The sequence below is a fragment of the Chaetodon auriga genome, chromosome 13 (assembly GCF_051107435.1).
Source record: "Chaetodon auriga isolate fChaAug3 chromosome 13, fChaAug3.hap1, whole genome shotgun sequence".
Classification (NCBI taxonomy): domain Eukaryota; kingdom Metazoa; phylum Chordata; class Actinopteri; order Chaetodontiformes; family Chaetodontidae; genus Chaetodon; species Chaetodon auriga.
Window position 1 is genome coordinate 8,109,831 of NC_135086.1, and position 16,670 is coordinate 8,126,500.

General features: G+C 41.1%; 1 protein-coding gene across 5 annotated transcripts in view; it reads right to left on the reverse strand.

Annotated features, from left to right (window-relative positions):
• Positions 1-3,207: 3,207 nt before the first annotated feature.
• thsd7ba (thrombospondin, type I, domain containing 7Ba) overlaps positions 3,208-16,670 on the reverse strand; it is a 171,690-nt gene continuing 158,227 nt past the window's right edge. For 3 of the 5 annotated variants that reach the window (XM_076747320.1, XM_076747318.1, XM_076747319.1), the window contains exons 23-28: positions 16,344-16,506; positions 11,034-11,207; positions 9,108-9,203; positions 7,875-7,957; positions 6,182-6,377; positions 3,208-5,837 (exon numbers count right to left, since the gene is read on the reverse strand). In XM_076747320.1, the coding sequence (XP_076603435.1) occupies positions 5,590-5,837; positions 6,182-6,377; positions 7,875-7,957; positions 9,108-9,203; positions 11,034-11,207; positions 16,344-16,506 (960 nt within the window). In that variant the 3' untranslated portion in view covers positions 3,208-5,589. The remainder of the gene's footprint in view (positions 5,838-6,181; positions 6,378-7,874; positions 7,958-9,107; positions 9,204-11,033; positions 11,208-16,343; positions 16,507-16,670) is intronic. The other 2 variants (XM_076747322.1, XM_076747321.1) reach the window with 1 other exon arrangement.

Genomic DNA, 16,670 nt, shown 5'->3' on the forward strand with positions numbered 1-16,670 from the left:
GCATCATTTCATTGGCTGCTAAAAGCTTGCCTGAGTTAAGCAATCCACCATGTCAGTTTTACTTTGGTCAACATTTTTGTTGCATATCAAGACACTTCTGCACTTCTTTGCCACCACAGAAAGAGAATGTATTTTTGACAAGGACAAAGGCAGACACTATTGATTGTGATTTAATTCAAGTCTCAGCAAGCCAAGGCAATTTTCTCACTGTGTGGAGACGGATGCCTGGAAAGATCTTTTTAAAAACTTTATCAAGCTTTGATAAGGTCAGCAGAAATGTTAGGTCTGATACCATAATATGCTTTAAAAGACTTCCTTAAGAAATCTGATATATTGTGTACTTTCACAACAGATTATGGTCAGTTTGGGAGAAAAAAAACAAAACAAAAAAAAAACCAAGAGTATATAGTTTAATTTCAAGGAGAGAGTGTCTCCTGGCTTGTCCATGTCTCCCAGATTTCCCAGCTGTTATAATGTCAGACAGGAATTAGGCCAAGAACTCAAATTAGATTGTAATTAGGCCACAGACCCCATCTGATAAGGATTTAATCCAGGGAGTGAATCCCAAGAGGAGGTTTTAGTCAGATATGATTTAGTAGCGAGTTTACCAGAATGGAGTTGTTTAGACAAAAGACCAGAACAAGTCCATATCCATTTTTAGACATTTACCCCTATGGTTAATATTTGTCAAGGACCTCAGTGAATCCTTGGGACATCCACTTGATCCTCCTTTCTCAGCTGACGAGGACTCACACTGACCTTGTTTTGGGCCATATCGTTTCAGTATCACCTGGACACTGTGGCCATTAAAGTTTTATTCAAGTAAAAGCTTTTTCGGTGTGTTTCTTAGTTGAATTTGTGCAATCCACAAATTAAAGCATCACCATTATGACCTTTCAAGCCGCTTTCATCAGACCAGTGAATTGATGTCCTTTGCCTCTAAAACCTGACAGACGCAAACAGCAATCAACACATCATAATTTCTCCACCTTTAAAGAAAACAACCACATTTTCTGTTCTGTAAACCTGCAGCTGCTGCCAGAACATGAAAAATAAAGACAGGAAACGTATTGCATCACTTCACTGGCTCAGAGTTCAAACCGGACTAAACTTCAAAGTTCTTTTATTAATTACATGATCTTGCACCATCTAATCTATCCGACCATTGTTCTCCATGTGCCATGTCTGTGCTCTCAGATGGCAGTGGCCTGCTCTTTGTATAATTAGGACAATTGCACCTAAAACCAAGAAGACAAAAAGGCAGTGGGTGGAGAAGTATTTTCAGCTTCACATCTCTGGGATGAACTCCCTCTTCCAGCTGATGAAGCAGAGACGCAGTCTGACTAACTCAAATTCACAGATACTCATTAGGATATCAAAGCAAACAACTGTCTGTCTCTCTCTGTCTTTCACACACACACACACACACACACACACACACACACACACACACACACACTCCTGTGCATAGAGGACAGTCTTGCTTCCTTTGTTTGTGTGATTATATAATGCTGTACACTAAGGTATTATTTAACGCAAGTCTCCAGTCCCACTCGTAGATCTGCGAGGCAGTCCTTGGGCACAGCGGTGCATGGAGCTAAATGATAGCATCACCATGCTAACATAATGTTTAGCGTGGTCTTCATCTCAGTTAAACATGCTAGCATGCTAATATTTGCTACTTAGCGATAAACCAAAAGTACAGCTGAGGTTGATGGATCTCATTAGGTTTGCAAATATTTGTCATCCAAAGCATTGGATAGTTTAATTTTTGACCTGATGATGGCGCTAGATGAAAGTTAAGGCATCTGCAAAGTTATTAAATTCATCCTGAGGGGGGCATGAATGGTAATCCATCCAATAGTTGTGAAGACATTTGACTAGAAAACAGAAATGTCAACCTCATAGTGGTGCATTAAAAGTCGGAGGTTCACCAAGGTCAAAAGGGTTCATCACCTGAGGACCCTGAATGTCTGTACAGTTGTATCAGACAGTTGGCAAGTTATTTAATTCTGAACCAAAGTGGACCAACAGTGCTATCCTCAGAGCCATGCTGCTAAACCTTACCCTGAAACTCCAAACATCTGTTTCTTCTGTAGTAACTCATTGAGTCGAAAGCAACTGCACTTACTGTTTGATACATTTCATTATTAATCCAAGAAGCTTCATCAGATCTATTGATTAAGCCCGACTGCTGGGGAGGTGCAGGCATTTACCTCTTTGGCCATAAGACCTTGATGTAATAAAGGATTTATATATAGTCTGTATGAAGGGTCATGTTGGTCCGGAGGTCTTTGATGTACAAGCAAAAAACAGCTGTGATTCCTGGCTGAATTCCAGCTTGGGATGTCTGTGGCATGGCTTCCTATTCTGTCTGCTGTCTAACATCAAAAACTGATGATCAATAAAAGCTGAACTCCACACATAGAGCACTAAAAAAAATCATTAAAAAAAAATCTGTATTTTTCTGGAAAATTGCATTTTATATGTAGTATTTTTACTGTATTTAATACATTAACAGATTCATTTGCAAAACAGCAAAATGATGAAAACTGCATGGATTTCATCTCTGTACAAGCACATAATAGATCAGTAATTAATTATAATAATTATTTCAAAAGGTAATGCATTATTCTGAGTAAATATTCATTAAGCTCTCACTCTGCTCTGTTAAAATACAGCCTTCTGCACTCCATTAGAATGATCCATCTTGCAGAGATAGATGAATCCTGATTAAAACCAGACACTGTCATTGTCAATCTGTTCACATAGCTTCACTGAAACCTGCAAATATGTCTTGAGAGCAACTAAAATGAGATGAATTGGACATGACAAGATCAGCCCACATCTCTGCCACCGATCAGCTGGCCACGACACAAGCGTTTGAATTCAACCTTCTTTTAAACAAAACTGACAGTCTAAAACAAATGAATTAGATGAGACAAAAGATTTAAACACTACTTCCCCTGCAACCTGCGAGCATCCTGGGATTATCGGGCTGGGAATCTGACTGGAGGGCAAGATGAATCTTATCAGCTGCTTATCATTCTGGGCTCTGCTTGGAGCCGGTATCAGTAATTACAATTTATCAAGACTTGAGAGTCAAGGAGCCGATGAAATCACAGCGGGTGTGGAGCATCCCTCTCTCGAATAGATTTCACTCAGTTTGAGCTCTGAAATGTGCAACGAAGAGGAAAGAATGCAGTGTTTTATGTTCACATGGTTCCACAATTTATTTGCATTTTTGTCCAGCTCTCCATGTACACACAATAGTAACACAAATAGCATGGTACTGTAAACAATGAGTGAACATACTTTTCGATTTTCTTGGACATAACCCAATAGAATCCTCTTATCAGGTCAGAAGTTGGCTGCTCTTTGTTTTATAATGGAAATGTGTCCAGATAATCGTCAATTAGTTGGTCACATTAATTAGAAATTATCAGTATGTCATAATTTGATTTTACACTGACTAAACCTTTACCATACAACCCTTTGTTGGCCAAATATTAGAAACTCCTAAAAGAATCTACTCTAAAATGTTTGGCAACTTGTAAAACAGAATCTCTGCAAGGCCACTCGGAGCACTTTCTGCCAAAATGGATCAAGCATGCCTACGTACAATCAGCTGTTGAAATACAATTGTTACAACATGTAACAACCATATTTGCACAACCATTAAGATTATAGAGTTACTGGTAAAATACATTCAGAAGGAGGTCAGATAACACAAGACCAAATCTTTAGTTTGTGGAGGCAGAAAGAGAAACAGCGTAAACTCTGGTCAGCGCAAAGCCACCAAATATTAGGAGCTTCACTCTCCACTGGGTCGTATGAATATTGCACTGAAGGATCCATGTCTAAATGATATTAAATGTAAGTGTTTACGGTCCATTAAGATGCTTTGGGATGATGCTCTGGCACAAAAAAATCGTACTGTAAGTGGAAATCAGAAAGAATTTCAGGGCTGAATAAATGAAACATCTTTACTTTAGAGGGTGAGTTAGAGAAATCGAAGAAAAACATGGCTCAATTAATAAGTGCTCACAAATACTTGGTACGTGCTGTCATGTGTTGAGCCCTGTCTGTGTGGTGCAGAAATGAAAAGAACACAATAATGTCAAAAATGGTTTTCTTCACTTGCTCTTTGTCAGCTGATCCTGCATCTGGATGAAATGTTATGAAAGAAAAGGTGTAAAAAGAAAATGAAGTATGGCATCCTTGTGGAAAAAGTAAAGCACATTTGCTCCAGTAGATAATTCTTAATTTCTATTCTTGTGTCTGATTTGGTGATCACTGCTGTTTTGTTTTGCATTTGATGAAAAAGTGTGTATGAGGTATGATCTTTATCATGCTGGTATTTGATAATTTGCATTAAAGGTCTGCGTCTGTTGTCTGATGTTAATTCTTGACTGCATTCCAAAGCAGTCTGCCATGTTCCAGAGCAAATTTCCACAATTTTGAGGTTGTTTCCTAATTTAGTCCTCAGTGGCTGGGAGTCTTTTTGAGGGAGGAGAAATTACTGCATCGTTGTATTGTTAAATTCAAGGCAAGCCTGCTTTTGGTTTCCACATATACACAACATATGGCATCATCAACAAAACACAATCTGACAGCAACAACTTGCATTACAATTGAAACACTAGAAAAGTCATTTGAAAGAAAAAATGTGAATCAGCACTAACGTAGTGCATAGAGCATCTTGTTTATTCTCAGATATTCAAAAAAAAAAAAAAAAAAAAAGGCTGTTTACCCAAAAGGCTTGTGACATTTCCTTTTACAAAGATCCAGCACTGATGAGACAAAGTCAAATGTCAAACGTTCTGTTGTTCTGCCTCTGAATGTCATGACTGACGGCTGACTCGAGATGTTTCTTCTCCCTCACGACACATATACGAGAAAAATAACCAGGTGGTCCCTCTGATTCTTCACACATACACACACAACCCCCCCCCCCCCCCCCCCCCCCAAAAGAAATCAACAACTGTAGAGCCACTCCGTCTTTGTCTTTGTGTTCATGATTTGTGGGTTGAAAACAGTGCTTCAACTGTGTGTTCACAATGCTAGCAGTAAAAAAAAGAAAGCAGTGGTCCATTTATTTCCGACGTCTAGAGACCTTTTATCTCATTTTCACCATGTTCGGCTTTGGTTCCTCTTCTGTTGGCTGCAGCCAAAATTCTGGGCTCCGTTGCCCTCCAGCTGCAAATCGCACGTGAGCAGCGCTATTTGTCCGCTGCATTTTTGCAACACGATTGGCACTACAGCAAAGAGTCTCCCAGCTCAAACTGGCCAACAATCAGTGGTATCTGATGGACGTCCTTGTGAGGTATAGCAGCCCGGTTACATATCCATGTCACCATCGTAGGCCAGGGTCAAGGGCTTCTGCGGAGGAGGAGACGTCTTAGTGGTTTTGGATGGCTTACTGAAAAAAAAAAAAAAAAAAAAAAAAAAACAGACAAGAAAGAGAAGCTGACAGGTTATCTGACTTAGCAGCACAGAGCAGCCCAACTTGATTTCAGTCTTTACAAAGAATTCCATTATCTGATAGCAGCAGCACACAGCAGACAAAAATATTGTGAGGAATACAACTCATACTTGACAAGGTTCTTCTCGGGGGAAGCAGACGGTTTGGAATTTGTTTCTCGCTGTTCGGTTTGTTCTCATCCACAGTGTTTGCGACCTACAATGGGGCTTTTGTTCTTGATATTGCACAGTGAGGAATCTCGTAAGAAAGTAATATGGTACGTACCAGACCAGGAATGATAATGCAATAATGAAGAGTATTAAGATGAATCCGACGGCAGTCACGGCGTAAACCCACAGCTTTACTCTTCCATCTGTGCAATCAAAAGGCAGCTTTAACACAAAGTTTTAAATACATGTACGTCTGCATCTTTTTGTCTGGAGATCCTTAGAAGTTTTTTTTTCTAACGTTTCACAATAAAGCAGAAGGTTTAATCTCTTTCCACACGTACCGCAGAGGGACAACTAGCATTTCTTGACGTTTTTATAAGCCATTGATTTTTTTCTAGCATTCTAATAACAAGCCCAAGAAAAAACATTGACCTAGAATGGATTCCACCCCCGGCCCAGTGAGCCTAGAGCTACAAAGACTGGTACAAAGGCAGGAGTGATCTCAGGCACGTCGGTCGAGCTGTAAAGATGATTTCCATTTCACTACCTGGGCCAACAGGTCGTAAGGTCCACTCGTTGAAGAGGTCCTGGGCTTGAGACGGCCCGGGTTTTAATCTTCCAGAGCTGGTTTTCACATCAGCTTTCTTGTTGTTGTCCACCCCCGGGGTTCTGGTGCAGTAGTCCAAGAAGCCGTGCGTGGTCATCACTTCAGTGTAGCCCTTCTCACACCCACACACTCCGCTCTGCATGGGGGGAGGCGAGGCCGTAAGAACATCATTTGCAGCCAACACAATATGACTGAGATCGTTACTTTCTCATTGATACAAAACACGGCTGACAAAACGCTCTGCCGCGTATGGGGACTATTCTGCTTTCCTCTACTCCTTCAAAAGGCTCTCAATCCCAACACTGACGTTAAAATGTGCTCCTCAGGGGGTAGATTACAACAACACTTTCCAGGCATTTCAGCTGCATTAAGCACCTAAAATGCTATAAAAAAAAAAAAAAAAGATGTCAAATAGCTCATATAGCAATAGCAATATAGCTTATTGTCCACCAGAGTGGGAATTTCAATAAATGCGGCAGCAGTATGTCACCAAGACAAACAAAAAAAACAAAAAAGCCTGGAGTGCACTACAGTACACAAACAAAAATTACAGATAAGACACCTAACACAAAGCATAAAACATTCAAACACAACACAAAATATTGTGGGGCAAGATGTTTGGCTCAGTTTTTGAGTTTAAAATGCTGATTGCACTTGGAGTAAAAGACTCCTTGAACATATTTCAGGTTGCCAAAGGCTCCCTATAGCATCTTCCACAGTTCAGAGTCTCAAACGGAGAAAATGAAGGATGAGAACAGTCTGTCAGAACGCTTAAGGCTTTATCTCTTGTCCTCACAGTATACAGCTCACTCAGCTTCATCTGCGGCTTCCCAATTATTTTTGCTGGCAATGCCAACTATTCCAGCCTGTTTTACACTGGCGCCATGTTGTGGAAGAGTCTTCCTCTGCACACTTTTTAAATGTGAGAGGGGTTCATAGAAGTCAGGTTAGGGACTTCTTATAGAAGAGGATCACATGATTTTAATGAAATTTGCCATGAAATTCTGACTTTCACTGCCCTTACTTTTGAGGTGGGAGTTATATTTTATATCTTACACCGTGGTGATTTGTCTTTGTCTTTCAGGATTGTGTTGTAATGCTGAATCTCTTGTGCTTCTTGGGACCACGTTGAAAATGAGAGTTTTCACTTCAACATGTTTTGTTTTTTCCTTGCCTGGTAATCCATAAATGAAGTAAATCAACCAATTAATCAATCTAGTGGAATGCTTAAGCAATTTCTAAGATTGACTGACTCACTTCAAAACTGTTACGTCTCCTAAGATGAAACTGTGCCTTCATAAAAGCATCACTTTTTTTCATTTCTGTGCAGTTACATGGAGGGTACTCAGAGGGGCAGTAAAACTTCAAGCTTCGGCTCTTCTTTGTCATTTTCATGGCTGCTTGTGTGCAGTTTTCCCCCCAGATAGGTGTAGTCGCTAACTGACACTGAGCCCACATTCATTGCTATTAATGTGATCATCCTTGAACGGCAATTAAAAATGTCATCTGTCAAAATCCATTTAAGTCCTCAGCTAGAATGTGGTAGCAGCAGGAAACAGAAGAAAAGAAGAAGGAAAAATAAAAAAAAAACGCAGTGAGAATCAGCAGCTTGATCAAAGTGCAGTGATCTTACCGGCGTGCAGTGTGAGAAGGGTTTAGTGCACGGAGGATGGCAGTGTCTGACCGCGGCCGGCCTTTTCTGCGGGAAACACCCCCCTGGAGAAAAACAACAAGTTCTTATTTCTGCTCCTTTACCCATTGATCACTAAATTAATGTACTGTCACACCTGATTAATGGGCTCAGTTGCCTATCAGGGTCCCTGATCAATCTGTGAACATTTTAATTCCAACATGGAAAATTGCATGTCAAAATATCAAAGAGTAATGCCTTGCGGTTCTTGCCGTCTCTGCAGAGGGAGGTTATTCCTTCTGGGCTCATATTTGCCAGAAACACTTCCTTACAGCGATAAGATCAAATTCACCCACTATTTACAGCACATGAAGCTCGCCTAAAGCTTCCGTTCCCACAGCACTATTACCTTTGTTCTGTTTCTCTACGCCTGCTTTACTTCCCACAAATACAAATGCGTGATTATATTTATATGGATTGAAAGCCTCCCAGCTCAGAGTCTGGCTTATTGATTACTTATGTTAAGAGGGAGACGAGAAATCAATAGAGGCTGTACTGAGAATGGGCAGATCAAATAAGGTGTTAAATTCAACCAGAACACTGTACTAAAATTATCCCTGTGTGTGTGTGTATGTGTGAGTGCATCTGCATGTACTGCAGGCCATCATGCGTAATTTTGAAACCATCTGATTTTTTTTTTTTTTGCAGGGGGTCAAGGAACAGATCATATCTACTGTGGGATATAACCCATGCAGAGTGCACTAATATTGTAAACTGAGATTAACAATTGCAAAAGACATCGCATCCGTTTTTGTATCCACCCTTCCAACTCGCTTCCAAACGTTTCAATTATCTCCTGAGCCAACGAGGAAATCCATTCTAAATGTATTTCTAAACCACCTGCTACAACCACCTCTGCCAAAATTACCAGTGTGACAGCTTTCTCAGATGAATGAAAGAAGATTCACTTACTGTGATGGCAGCGCTTGCAAATTCATTTTCGAGCGATCAAATAATCTGATATTGCAGCGCATGTCCATGTGGTGTAGACTGAATTAAAAAAATGTGGCTCCATGTGGCTTTTTGCTGTTCTCACTGATTCAGTTGAAGATGGGGTACAAAACTGGGACACTTTCAGTTGCTTCTATATTTCTTTAAGAGTGTGTCTGTGTGTGTTCCCATGAGAGCTTTGGCACAACCCCTCACAGGTGTCCAGACGACACAGCAGCTACTCACCTGTGACATTGACACCATCTGAGCGCTGGCACCACACTGCTCTCTCGTTGTTGCTCCATCCTCCCGTCCTCCACTGGTAACTGTGACATTTTCCTCCTGCAGCAGGGGCAGAAACGATGCTCAGCAGCAGTTTGTTTTGGGCATCCAGCCCTGTCGTCAGGCTGCGATGGACATTAACCACCACTTCTTTTGCTGCCCTGCTATTTCATATTATGAGGTAATTACTGTATGTTTGTAGTGAAAGGAAAAGGACAGCTTTTCCTCTGAACTACTAGACAACAAGACATTTCCTCTTCGGAGGAAATGAGAAAGTGGTTCGAAATGCATGAAAGACACCCCCTTATTTTCTAAGAGGAAGGCTCTTATTTTCTTGAGGGGAGCTATAGGTTAAGATTGAAAGACACCTGAGCCTGATTTTATGTATTAAAGAAAATGTAGCCACACATGTAGTGTTGAATTTTATGCTAATATCACAGTGTGAAGAAGCACCCCAGGAAAGGACTTTAAAATACAGTGTCTAGATTAAAATTACACATTTAGCCACACAGGTGTGCAGTATTAAAATGAATGACAAGTTCTGGACAATTACCATTTGAAATACAACTTCTGAAAGCAGCTAATTAATGGGGGAAATGGGAGCTGGCAGGAGACAAATACTTGGTGACTGATTGGGTATATGAAGGTAAGTAGGTGCAGCAATGACGAAAAGTACAAGATGTAACGAAACAGCGTGAAAACAAAAGAAACTTATGATAATATACATCTAGCTAAAAATAAACTCCATCAAAGAGTAAAAGTATGAACATTATTCCTCTTTGAAGTACACAGTAACCACATGCACCCACCTCCGTCTGAACTGGAGAAGTACTGCAGCAGTTATGACTTTCATTTTCAAGTACCGACCCCTCAATGATAGCCTTTTCAGAATTTTTGTAAATTTCAATCGCACTTGTAGAATCACCTTTTAGACTGGGTGACTCCTGTCAGACAGGTTTATGCTTCGTGAAACCCAAAAGAAGCCTCCAGTCCATAATGTCTGTGATGAGCTGTGGAAGGGCTGATGAGTGTTCTGTCCTGGTGCAAACGCTCATTAATTTCCAATGGAACAGTTCTGTGATAGATGCTGATAAACATTAGAGCGTGGTTTCAAAGCAGGATGAAATCAAACCCTTTCTGTGGCCCTCATGAGGAGATCTGAAGTTTATTGAATGTTTATTAGAGGACGTCCACTTCATTGATCCATGTGGAGGATCAGAGGCTTTGGTTCTTCCATGTGCAATGTTCAAAATCCCCATAGATGCAGAGTAACAGCAGGGAGGGAGGAAGGAGGAATTCAGCTGGTCTGAATTAAGGCAAATGTGGAGCTTCAAGATACTTGATGTTTAGCTTGTGCCACTATTGTTTGCATCCATTTATAGAGAGAATGAAAGTCAAGTTAACACTAGTTAAAGCCTAGTTTTTGCTGGCCTCCAGTGGTTGAGGTTCTCACCTGGCTGCAGTGATGGAGAAGTGTGTCACAGCTGGGTGTGTGAACAGGCGTAAAAGCCTCCACATTCAACCAGAAAAGAGGCCAAAAAATGCTTTTCAGCGTAGCGTAAAGTTAGTTTTGAACAGGCTAGCAAACAATTTATTACTTCTACATCAAGCACAAACAAACCAGCATTAGCATTCATTTGTAGCTAACTTTGCGTGTCTGCTGTTTGGTGCTGAAAACAGCTGCACGAAAACCAAAGGGAAAATGCAGAGTGGGGGGGGTAACTCACTGCAGGTTCATCACCATCAATGCTTCTCACATACAAGTAATGACATGATCCATTTTTATTAAAAAATCAATGATTACAGTTTAAGTAAGGCTTTCAAATGAGGCTATGTTAAGACCTCTCTCACCACTGTCTGACTTTTGTATAGAAGCGGTTTCTTCAGTACCTTGACAGGGCTGGGTCTCAAAGACTTGATGTGGGCAGCTGCCCTGGTTCTCCATGACCTGAATGATCACAGCTCTCGAGCGAGCTTGGCGCCCGGTGGTCTCAAAGCTGCGCCCCTCCAGGCAGGTCAGCTGGCAAGAGCTCCAAGATGACCACACAGTCAAATGGCAGTCTCCTGAGAGGAAAAGAGGCAGAAAGAACATCACTGATAGGCACAACTTAGTCGGGCTGTCAACGGACATTCTGAATTTGAATATATGTTTGAAATGTAAAAACAATACAGATGTTCAACTGTGAAAATTAATATTCAATTGGGAAAAAAAAAGCAGCTGTACTGAACGCACTGCATGATGGACAGGAGTCACAAAACCAGAGTTTCTGTTGTTCGCTAATTACCATTTTTTACCGGGAAAATCTGTTGAAGTCTGACATATTTAAGTTTCTCTGGTCACAATGTCCAGTGAAAATGATTTCCGAGTTAGATGTGAAAATATTCCAGCTCTACACGCCGTTTCCCCCGCTGCTCCTCTGATGTCTGCCCTTTCTCTCACTCCTCGTCGTTTATTTCAACCAAACCAAAGTTGGTGATGATTGTTGGAACAGTGGAAAGACGAACAAAGAAGGTTTTGATGAGTTTTAGTTTGTTTCCGTTGAGTTTGAGTGAAGTGTGTTTCATGATAATAAAATTATTGTTTCTGTGGATGGCAGAATCTTACTGTTTAACAGAAAGTTCTGTCTGTCCTTTCCACCATGTTGTCAGACACTTAGAATAACAATCTGAGCCTGTCGGTGGCAAAAACAAACCCTTTTAGTGGACGAACATCGACGGTTGGCAAACTGGATTACACTGCAGCCTGTTTCGTGTCTGACAGCTGCTGCGCTCTCGCTTAATACTGGAAAAACTTCTTGTTGTCTCCACTAGTCACTCGGGCACAGAAACATGGGAAAACAGGGTTCATAATCAGATAATATGTGACAGGCATGTCTACTGCTTGTCTGGGATTATCGAGATCTTCTAGAACACAAGGACTGGCACATATTGAAAACTTGGCACAAAATGTTGTTTTAATTGATTGAAAATTAAATGTGGGTCAAGCTGATATGTGTCAATAATTCACGTATGTCTCTCGTTGCGTTGGCTTTCCCTCTTATGGACACAATGCACAAAAATAGATATTTGAATGCTTCTATCCTATATGCTTTTGCAGAGGGAATAATCTAATGCAATTTTTGCCCAATTTACGCAGCCCTACAACTTAGTCAACAACACTGTGCAACACTTTCTTATTAGATATTTGAGGGTGCTGTTTGTCAGGGATCATTTTGTGGTTCCCCTGATCACTTCTGGGACATTTAAAAGACATCGAAAACAACTTCAGCATACATCCACGGCTGATAACGTACCAAATGCACAAACAAATTACTCAGACAGCCCAGTGGGTATTCACAAGTAATAGCCCAATCAGAGTTATAAATTATACAATACAAGCTATAACTCCGAGCGCAACTGTAAAGGCAACACGTAATACTGAATCACGCCTCGTAGCTCAGGAGACATGAACTTCATTTGGTTTGGGAAACGCTTTTAGTGGATAAAGGCTTGTTGATGTATTTCTGTGAGTCTACAAATACCACACCAACACTTGCTTCCTTGAAGGTCAAGCATTAATATCCAGTACAATCCTTGATAGGGTCAGCTTGTAGTGATAATATCACCCACTGCCACAGCTCCTCAGCCAGAATAACCCTCTGATTCTCTGCCCTGAACGCCCATTAGTGACTGTCTGCAGATTCACGCATCTCATTATCTTTCATCTTCACACAGATCCACTCAATCAGCTCTTCCCCCATGCTGCTCTGGCTGTGGAAACATGCTGTGGCAAAAGCCGCAGTGTACAGCAAACAGCAACACACACACACACACACACACACACACACACGCGCACATAGTGTAGATCACATACATGTCAACAGCCCCTCCCCAGGTCCCCTATGCCGTGCCCGCCACCTTCACACCGACGGACAAACACACACACATCTGCTCCGGCCATCAAACACTTCTGATCCTGAGCCAGGGCTCACAGCAAAGGCGAGGTTGAGTGATGAATCAAGGCAAGGATCAGAGGAGGGTGAGAACCAGATGAGCAAGAGCAAGCACCGCAAGATGGTGTCTCTTCATAGCAAAGCTAACAAGAGCCTCGCTTGGTGAGAACCATGCCGAAGGAAATCAGAGCTGTCTTTTTATCAGGTGATAATGATTGTGTTTTTCTTTTAAAAATGATAGAAAATCTGATATATACAATGCTACGTGTGGAGCTGACTTGCACGTCAGCTAAGCGTGCCGAAGGACAGTAAAGCTTCGTTATAGATTTTCAGTGTGGAAAGCCTGACAGTGAGAAGTGATTTAGATCATAGTTGTCAGCTGGCCAGAATCTTCCCTACTGATGGCAAAAGCTTCATTCACAATATGGCCTAAAAATGGCTTTAAAAAAAAAAAAAAACACCAGTTGGCATCATGGGATGTCAGGCAAGTATTATCTGCTGGCTTCTTGTTGCTGTGGTGATTTTTGCAATGATGAGATTGACTATTTCACAGTGCACAGATATAATTAAAAACCATGCTTTATGTTATAGGTCCCTAATTTCCTCAAAATGATCTATTAAAATTGCTGCGTGACATTGTGAGTTCAATATAAATGTCTAAAAGGTGAGATTTTCTTTTTGTCGCTAATGGAATAGCTCCATCAAGCCTGAATTTGGCACGACACTGAGACGACGAGAAAAGAAACAGGAACATTAAGTGTTTTTTTTACAAGGCGTCACTGTCAAGTTCTGTCCAGCCTTAAGGTACAGGCAGTGCCAAGACACACCAAGTTTTTTACAGCTACAGCACAGGCAGCGCTCTGCAAGCACTGATGCACTTTTATCAGCATCCATCAGAAAACAGCGTGCATGCGGTGTGATGTGTCCCGCAGACTGCAGTGAATGCAGTAGCACTGTTCAGCCCTGTCTCCTAAAAACTATGTTTATGTACAACTAATTAGCAACAGCAAGTACGTTTTGAAGGAAACATAATGCTGATTTCTGGATTCTGGCGTCACAGTCCTGCACTTCGTACACCCATCATCCAACCTGATCACCTCTTTGCAACTCCAGCGCGGCACATAAAATATAGTGCTTCATTCACTCAAAGAAATGCTGACTCTGAACCGTCCAGGCAGCGATTACATTTGTCATACAATGCAATCATGAAATCAAATTAGCTGTATATAAGCCTAATTTCTAGGAGGCAGGGCTGCGCTATTAAACTTGCAAGGGAAACAAGTTGATCTACACCCTCTCCTGATGCATGTCTCCAGCAGTGGCTGTAAAGTAGAGCTCAAGCACATGAACATGCAGCGCTATTCATTCAAGTTTGGTGTGTGATCTCTGTGTGATTAGCACAGAGACGCAGTTTAGCGATGTAATTTGTACGAGGTCAAAATGTGCTGATGCACCTGTGACAGACAAATGTTGCTAATCTCCATTTAGATGCTTCAACAGAACATACGTTGTTATAGCATGTAAAAAACTAAAGTGGCTGAGCTCACAGCCAGGTATATTTGTTTATCATTGGGATATTATTAAGGACTTAAAATGCTAAATTAAGTAAACTATTCTAGTGCTTTGAATTTTTAGAATGCTTCAGAGCCTCTGAGTGTTTTCCACCTGCATACTGTTTTCATTTTTCATGCAGTTTTGTTGAATAACAGGTCATAACTCGTCCCCTGCAGCTTTAATGAGACAGAAATATAATGGGCATAATCAATAACCAATCTCAGTCCAGGCTAGTTGTTATTTGCTTGTTAAATAAACCACTTAAAAAACGCATATTTGATGGTGCAGGAAGCAAATCTCCCTATTTCTAAGACGATGGGCAGCGTTTCCCTTTAGAGTTCCACATAGGATCTCGAAATAAACATTTATTTTTTGGGGGCATTTCTACTTTATTTAGACAGTGACAGCTGGAGAGGTGCAGGAAAGGCAGGGGATTACAAGCAGCAAAGGGCACGAGCTGGAGGTGAACCCAGGCTGTTGCTGTAAAGACTCTTGATAGACGTACGCGCTCTACCAGCTGAGTTACTGCAGCGCAAACTCGAGGTAAACATGATTAGCTTCTCCAGAGGCCGGTGGTTCTTAGCAGTCATTTTACAGATCTCAAATTTGTGTTAAAGTGTGATGAGGTTCAGGGCATCAGTACCTGTTTTGCTGGTAGAGGGACAACACATGCAGCTCGTTATTTTCAAGTACCCCCAACACAGCCGTCTTGTACCTTTGGGTACCATCGCTGCTTTTACCATCAGCCCACACTGCTGTGGCTGCACTTTGTGCTGAATAATGATGTGTTGCCAGCAACTTGTAAAATCTCCACTCTGAATCAGTGTGATGCAAAAGAAGAACGTAGAATAAGTTAGAATACAGCCAGTTTAATAGTTTTATTCTATCTCATCGTATGTTGTTCTCATATACTGCTTTTGCAATAGCAAGAAATAAACAAAACATTAAATCGCAGCTGTTCTTCAAACTGGTTTAATTCGGATGTTGTATTACTGCTGCTGGAAAATCGCTTGCTCTGGCGCACAAGCTCTCCCCATACAGAATGCCGATAGCTGTTAATTGCATGGTTATTACAGGTGGAGTGATTTCTCTCTGCAGTGTGATCAGTTAATTGTTCCAGTTAGCACAGGATTTCTCACTATTTCTATTTCTGGGTTGCTACGTAATGTAGAGTAAGAAGAAAAAAACACTAAAGTGTTGTAAGTAATTAATTGTAAAATCAATCTCTCTTTTAATTACTACTGATTTGTGCAGCCTTTGTGCTCTTAGAGGTACCATATTAACATTAAATATGAACTTCATCTATCCAAGTGGATATTGTGTCTTTTTTTTTCCTGGTAGTTACTGGATGTGCCCATCCAGATAATGTAGAGCTGGAAGAGTCATTAGTTAATCTATGACTTCCATTGATTTTGCAATAATTATTTAGCAGGAGAGAAGTGTATTGGCAGAATCCAGCAAATGAGTTTGTGTTCAAAAACAACATTATTGATTAGAAAGTGACCCAGGCCAAATAATTATTGGTATTATGCATCCAAAATGACTACAGTAATAAATAACGCATGCAATCATGTAGTTTTGCTCTATCTGAGCAGATCACAAAATTATAATTTACTGTGTATTTTATGCAATTACATCAATAACCTAATGTACTGAATGTTAACACATCTGAAAAGCAGAGATGTTAAACGGGTGTGTCTGAGTGCAGCTTTACCCGGGCAGGGAACGAAGCACGGCTGCTCCATCTCCTGTTGAATCTGCTGCCTCAGTTTGTCTCCACAAAGCTCCTCCTCCACTGTCTGAGGCGACGACCCCAGTCCCCAGTGGACCGCACAGGACAGGTTCCGCCTCCGAAGCCCCTCACCACACTCTGCACCCTGCACGAACAAATATGTAAGATTTACCAACAGATGTTTCCTCACTTTAACTCAGTTACGAGGTGCTCACAGAAGCACTTATTTCACTTGATTGAATATTAGGAACATATTGTGAGAAACTGCTGATGAATTGAAACTAACTGGCTGTTGCTCCTCTGTGGGAT